The sequence below is a fragment of the Montipora foliosa genome, chromosome 9 (assembly GCF_036669935.1).
Source record: "Montipora foliosa isolate CH-2021 chromosome 9, ASM3666993v2, whole genome shotgun sequence".
Lineage (NCBI taxonomy): Eukaryota > Metazoa > Cnidaria > Anthozoa > Scleractinia > Acroporidae > Montipora > Montipora foliosa.
In genome coordinates this window covers 34,899,072-34,906,571 of record NC_090877.1, presented here as the reverse complement: position 1 = coordinate 34,906,571, position 7,500 = coordinate 34,899,072, and the positions used below count along the sequence as shown (strand labels likewise).

At 39.4% G+C, this 7,500-nt stretch overlaps 1 protein-coding gene and 1 long non-coding RNA gene across 5 annotated transcripts in view; one reads left to right on the top strand and one right to left on the bottom strand.

Annotated features, from left to right (window-relative positions):
- The window catches only part of LOC137970166 (activating transcription factor 7-interacting protein 1-like), a 20,510-nt gene that overhangs the window by 12,954 nt on the left and 56 nt on the right, over positions 1–7,500 (bottom strand). For 2 of the 4 annotated variants that reach the window (XM_068816678.1, XM_068816680.1), the window contains exons 1-3: positions 7,413–7,500; positions 3,588–3,849; positions 828–946 (exon numbers count right to left, since the gene is read on the bottom strand). The exon at positions 7,413–7,500 is cut by the window's right edge and continues 56 nt beyond it. In XM_068816678.1, the coding sequence (XP_068672779.1) occupies positions 828–946; positions 3,588–3,756 (288 nt within the window). In that variant the 5' untranslated portion in view covers positions 3,757–3,849; positions 7,413–7,500. Of the gene's footprint in view, positions 1–827; positions 947–3,587; positions 3,850–6,527; positions 6,660–7,412 lie in introns of those variants that run through there. The other 2 variants (XM_068816679.1, XM_068816681.1) reach the window with 2 other exon arrangements.
- Positions 6,897–7,500, top strand: part of LOC137970167 (uncharacterized) — an 18,656-nt gene continuing 18,052 nt past the window's right edge. The window contains exon 1 of the long non-coding RNA XR_011116768.1: positions 6,897–7,065. This is a non-coding gene — a long non-coding RNA (uncharacterized lncRNA). The remainder of the gene's footprint in view (positions 7,066–7,500) is intronic.

Here is a 7,500-nt window from a genome sequence, read left to right as displayed (position 1 = left end):
TCCCTGATTATTTAACGACTTCAACATTTGCTTCAACATCCGTTTGATTTTGTTGAACGATTTTGACTGCTGGGGTGGGGTGGGCAAAAGGTTTCAACGCATCATTATTCAACAAAGCTTCACCAGAGACCTGGTATTCAGTCCCAGGCTGCAGCCGCGGTTGTTACTATGGATACGGACATGAATGCGTCATTGAGAGACCAATTAGTGCGCAGTCGCATACTTATCAATAGGGAACTTAAGCAACGACGACGGCGACGGCACCGAGAACGTCATCTCAAAATATAAATTCGCGTCATTGTAATCACTTTGTAAACATGTCAACCCTTCTTATATGACAAGGGTGTGGTAGTTTCTCAAAAATGACATTGGTCGGAACGGCGCTTAATTTAGGGGAGAAAATGAAACTTTAGCGTCAAGTGCTGACGTTCTCCTTAAAACCTAAAATTTGACTATTTCACGTTGTGGTTTTGCTGACGACGGCAAAGAAATGGACAAAAGTGAAAAACGCACGTGCAGGGCGTGCAAAGCCATTGTTTTTGCCTACTAAATATGCACATTTATGACGTTCTCGTTGCCGTCGCCGTTTTCGTTGCTTAAGTTTCCTAATGTTAAAAGAGGGAGGTACACGGCATCAACTTCATTCAACATTCGCGATAACAAATGAAAGGCTGAATGGTTGTTGAAGTAAAGTTGACATGTTTTTAAGCTCATCGATTCAACTTCGATGTTGAAGAAAATGTTGACGCCGTTTTCCCAGGCCTTTAACCAAGGGCTCCTGGAACAACCTATAGCCTTTTTGTCGTTTTAACACGATGTAACTGAACCTGATGAAAGGTTTCCAAATCCATCTTCATTTCGCCCTCATCCTTTGTTTCGGAGGTGCAATGTGACTCCATCTCGTGTTTCGTTCCATTTACCACCGGCAGCAATCGGCTGACTTCATCTAGAGTTAAAAACATAAGCCATGAACGTTAACCAGGAGGAATGACGTGACAGTATTGATACTGTCTAGTCAGGAATAATGTAGATGTATGCAAAGGCTAAAGTAATAATAATAATAATAATAATAATAATAATAATAACAACCTTTATTCACAATTTATGATAAAGTTAACATACGAAATTTCATAAAAATTCAAAATTAAACATAATAAAAGAGCAATTCAAAATTTTAAATGCCCGCAGTGGCAACGTTTATTTTGCAGTCTAAGGAGTGTTCTAAGTGGTGTTCTACAACAATACTACTACTACTACTACTACTACTACTACTACTACTACTACTACTACTACTAATAATAATAATAATAATAATAATCATCATCATCATCATCATCTCCCATGTGATAAAATGATCATTCCCCACAGGCAGTGATGGAAATGACCAAGGGAAGCTGTTATGGGACTTAAGAATTCAGACTGCTCACCATCTACTTTATAACAGACCTGACATTGTCGTGCTGGAAAAAAAAAGAAAGAGTGTGCTTCATTACTGATGTGGCATGCATGTCCTTTTGACACATGGGTAGTAGAAAAAGAACTAGAATATATCGATTACTGCTAAGACCTAAGTAAAGATGGAGGTTCAACAGATCTGGAACTGTAAATCTGGAATTGTAAGAATGTATCCGTTATCCCAGTCGTTATTGGAGCACTTGGGACAGTAAGCAATCATTTGAAGGCATGGGTTGGCAGAATTGAGTTATCTGGAATAAGCGATTCACTCCAAGAAGCAATCTCTTTGGGGACGGCAAAGATACTGCAAAGAACCCTAGACACCTAAGTCTATGGGATTTAGCTTGATGCTCTAGAAAGTAATAATACTACTTGTACCATCTTAGTGTGATATATGACATATAATAACAATAATGAAAAAAATTTGCAATCATGAAAATTATCACTGCTGGTCTGGAGATGATGATGATGATGATGATAACAATAACAATAACACGAATAACAACAACAACAATAGCAGCAGCAGCACCAGTAGCAAAGACACCACGATGACAACAAAAAAACAACAACAGCAATAACAACAACAACAATAACAATAACAATAGTGTTCTAACTAAACAAAACACTTCCCCTCACTGATCTACTTATAAATTTAGATAAAATACGTTCCATGTTGCAGACGATATCACGGCTTTCATCAAGTCGAGGACATCCAGATAGTTTCAGGGCCGCGTGATAATACCGTCGTTTTCATCTAAGCGTGGACGAATGACGGGAAAACATGAAACTTTAGCGCGCGATATATCAAAAGTATTTGAAGGGTACTTTATCAGATTAGGGTCAATTTCTTGATATTTCGCCTGTTTCCTCTTGCTCTCTGTCGCTCTCTTTCACTTTGAGCATCGCACACTCGTCGCCTCGCCGCCTGTTTTCGTTTCCTTCTCTTTCCTCCTTGTACGACATTAAAAAAATACTTAGCTTGTTTTTTTTGGCTGTCTTCAAAATTTCTGCTTGTTTTACTAAATGAATGGACAGAGCTAAAATGACCATCGTGTTGAGATTTGGAAGCTGAATAACGTTTCGAGCGAGTCCATAAGCTCTGACCAAGGGCTAACGCTCGAAACGTCAGCTTCCAAATCTAAGCACAATATCCCTCTATCAACTCGTCTGATACACATCACCACACCAAATTCTGGCTTGTTCTGAAAAAATGCCCTCCAGCAACGTAAATTTTGAATACCGCTTTTGGTCACAACGTTGACTTGAAAAGGAGCGCATTAACTTACCAAGGTATTCTTCAACCTTTGTACACCAACTTGCCCGCCGCCTGAAGTCTTTTGCACGTGATATAGACCAGCATACAAACAAGAATCATGAGAACTTTCTTGCAAGGCTAATTCCGGAAGGTAGAAGTAATCCTCGCCCTTAACTGGACAATTTAAGCAATCGTGGCCGTGTTTCCGTGACAGCCGTTGTCTCAATTAAAATTCTTGAAAGTGGTTAGTCTTCAGAGTTCATAAATCTACTTAAATATGATACGTGTTTTCACGGGTAAGATTAAATGAGGAGACAGCACGTGCCAATACAATAATAAAAATAACAAAAATAGCACGCCTGTTGTGTTTCTGATTTGAATACCCGCAAGCAACTCCTCATTGGCCGAAAGTAATAGGCCGGAAAATACCATAATACTCTTTGTTTGTCCCCCCAAAGTTTGCATAAGCATTGTTGCCAGTTTCTCTTGGGAATTACAATGGTCCCAAGAGAAAACAAAAACAACGTTAACGCGTATGCAAAATTTGGGGGGACAAACAAAGAGTATTATGGTATTTTCCGAAGTGGCCTAATATTGCCAACTCGCTTAAGCTATCTGGTTTGGTGGCTTAAGTTTAATGAGAATTCTATTGAAATTTGACGACTCGCTTAACTTTAAGCGAGATGGAAAGGAACTGTTTTCACGGAATTTTCAGTTGTCACTCGCTAAGCGACGTGACAAATTGCTCGTGAAAACACGGCCTGTCTGTTATAGATTCACCTGAAAGATACAGGTGCCTTCAATGGGAATCGAACCCATGACTGAATTTTGAAAAAAGTACCCTCCCAGATGTTCGTATTTCTTTCTCGATTTTTACCTGAAGCACATTTACTTGGAGCACAGTGATTAACGTTATCACAGTTGTTGTCGATGTCATCTTGTTCGTTCCCGATCTCTTTGTTCTTCAAAATTGTAGCCTCCGCTTCCTTGGGAAGCAAATTGACAAGGTGCCGCAAGCGTTTAATCGACCAGGCCGTCACATTCATTGTGTTTTCCTACGCCCTCGTAGATGTCATTTCACTTTCAACATTCTTTGTCGTAACTGATAAAAGCGCAATAGCTCCTTCATCAGGCTTCACCTAGAAGATTGAAAACAAAAAAGAAAAGATATATATTTGAAATCTTAAGTTTACTCTTTGGGAATTTTAAAATCATGCAATGAGGCTTATCCATAACCGTCGGTTTTCTTCAGCAACACAAGCATTTAAGTGACACTCGAAGGATCATAAACTCGATGTCCCTTTTTTTTTTCTCTGCGGTTCACCGTCGTCCGACCTACCCATATCGTTGAGTTTTCAAAACAAAAAAAACGATACGAGGACGTTAATGAATTAGAAAAACCTATTTGAAAAGTTGTAATCTGCAATCAAAATATTGGATTTGCCCGTACAGATTTTCAAGTTTCAATTTCAACCCGAGTAAACATGACACTCTTCCACACGAGAGCCTTTCTGTCCACGTGGGAGGAAAATGGCAAATATGTTAACACGAACTCTCCGCTTGTTTCTGCCCCCCTCAGCGCCACTTGACTCTTCCTGCAGCTCGAAAATGTTTTATTATATTGCTTCTCATTTTCCTGGTTTCTTTGGACTCCGACAGACCAGAGGTTATGTTATGAAACGCATTCAACAGTAAACAGAGAAAAAAGGGGGGACGGCCGTAGCTTCTCTTGTCGTAACAAAGGGATGGTACTTATGATTAAAACACTTCTGTGTTTGCATACTTTGCTTGCGTCTTGGTTGCGTCACATGAGAAAACTAGCCCCAACACACAGGGTCTTTGAGTGCCGAATGTCAACTTCAAAAGAAGAGTATTTATTCCAAATCGGTGACAATTATACAGATCATTCGTTTAAGCATTCTTGCTAGCATCAATTGTGCTATCAGCAATGAAATCTTGGGTAACGCTTCGTTTCAGTCTACTTTTGGTTACAGAGTCAGTCTAGATTTCTCACTGTCTTACTCAAACTACACGGAAGTATCTGCGCATACTGTGCGGGCCTATTGTCACCACTGACTTTCAATCAATGACAACGCGCGATACTAACAACAAGTGGGCCAAACAAACTCTGGACAAAGTGTAGCCTTGTATCCGTAGCCTCTCTCTACAAAAAGGATGTTAATAATGAAAGTACTTCTTCAAGGTATGTTTCTTACGAACGTTTCAAGGAACTCATTTTCACAGCTGTCGTCCAAAGCTCACATCATGGGAACTTTACGATCTAGGACGGCAACGTCAGCGAGAAGGCCACCAAACAATAGACTTAACTTAGCAAAAATATTGCTCTGCATGTGTCTTTGCCAATCTACAACGTGAAATGACCAAATCTCAAGTTCTAAGGAGGACGCGAGCGCACAATGGCGAATGTTTAATTTTCTTTCTCAGTTTAAACACTGTTCCTCCCATTTCAGTTCGGATGGTTTGTTGAAGTTGAACAAACTCTAACAATCACGAAACACTTTGAGAACAAAAACTAGCAATATTAAATGACATTTTCGCGGACATCGCCGTCCCTTATTGAGAGTACGCGCCAACGTAGAAGTTGGTTGCACCAACTGAAATTAACATTCGGCTTCCAGGCCAAGTGAACTCTACAAGTAACGACATTATTGAACTTTCTTACACCACTATAAATCCTGGTTACAAGAATAACGGGCAAAATTAAAAACAAAGGGATCGTTTGCGCTGTAAAGATTGGACAAAGTGTCCCGACGATTGACGGCTATCAAACCACCGATCGTGAACTAAAGTCCTAAACAAATAGCATTTTTGTGGAGAAAACTAAGCAATAAAAGATCAAAAACTTTGAAAACCATACACAAGTCGGCCGCCATGTTTACAAATTTTACTGCCGTTGTCGGTGCACAGGCCACCCGCGCCAAAGTTCAACATCATATTAGCCAATCAAAAGGCTGATACGACAATTTTTCACTAGTGAAAATAACGATATAGCCAATCAGAGCGTCGATACGTCGTTTTTCACTAGTGAAAAAAATCGTATGACCAATCAACTGGCTTCTCTAGTGCAAAGACTATTTTTATCTCGATCCTTTTTGGTGCGTAAATCTCGGTACGTATATAATAAAGTATCCTCTCTCACTGGTCAGTCAAAACAGCTCCCACCTACGACCAATTTTCATACGATCATGAAATTTTATCATCACATGAGATAGCAATTAAGTCATATTTGTTCCGCTTCTATGAGCAGATCCGCTTTCTGCATGCCACAAATTGCATCATCCTTGACAAACGCCATTTTTGCTGAAGTTGAGGTCAATAAAACGGTAGATTCGGAGGCACGCTAAATCGTGCCTCAGCGGGTAACTCCTATTGTCTCTAATATATTGCGCTCACATTAGTGATACCAAAGGCAAGCCCAATTACTTGAGGCACAGAACAATGCCTTCAGCTTTGCTAAGCAGCTTAAGTATCGATTTCCTCTTAAAAGTGCATCAGTCATTTTGTCAGCCACTTCAATTATTAACAATTTGAGACTGAATATTCTCTGCCATAAGTGAGAAACGAAGCCTACTGTACGATTTTCTTTCATTTGTTTACGATCATACCGCACAGAGAGTTGCTGCGAGCATTGAGTCACCCCTAATGATAAAAAAATAACAATCAAACTTCGATTTTATTTACTTATATTGCGCCTTTTCTATGAGAATAATCAAAAGCGTCACGAAATGGTTCCATTTTCGCTGACTACTGGCTGAAAAGACCGACTCGGATAAACGTAATTTTAATTAAGCCTTACCCAAAAAATGGCTAAAACTGCGCAAACCGTGACAATACTTGCTTGTTTGCTTGCAAGTCGATCCGATTTTGGGGGCCTGTAATAAGTGAAGTCCCCAGTCACCTCCGAAATTCGATCACCCCAGAAATCGACGTACAAAGGAAAATCAAGGCTATTCATGAAACTTTACGCCAGAATACTTAAACTGGTGCTAGTCTCATGCTAATAGTTTGTCATATGATATGTTAATTACTCTTTACACCCTGTGTTATTGAATGTTCTGACACAATTTCTAACCACAAGACAATAGCAACTTTTTTCTGATCGTCTTACATGATCAATGGCTCACGTAAACTTGATCAGCCAGCATAATTAATTCTCTAATTTGAAAATACACCGAAATAAATTACTCTCAACTATCAAAATCCAGGGAACAAGTTTCAGTTTGATGGTTTCAGCTATGATTGCATTGTTGTATGACTAAAACGAATGTCTTAACATTCAAATCACTTCAACCAAACAAAATCTCTGCATGTGATTACTAAAAGCTTCGCGAAAGGTAACTGCTATGTTTTGAGATTCTGAAAACTTTGTTATTGCTGTTACATTTTCCTTTCTATTTATATTCCTGAATGCAAATGATAAGAGCGCAAATTGCTGAGACAATTTATATTTGCAGAAATGTCCTCACGGCGGCGTGTGAGGCATGTGACACCCAAATCAAGAAAGCTAGAGTTAAAAAAAATCAAATTTATAAGTTCTCATAGACACTTTGACCAAAAAGGAACATCAGGAGCGGCGAGTGTCAATGTCGCGCCTCTGATTTTTGTATTATCGGGTGTGATCTAAACAAATCTTCTGTGAAGAAAATACTTGAAAAGAACTATATTAACTAGCGGATGTTACCGTTTAAAAACGTCTTTCTGCGCCGAGGAGAACATTTCTGTCTAGGAGGGAGTGATTGCGTCCATAAAGAAGCCGTACGTGCCGATTG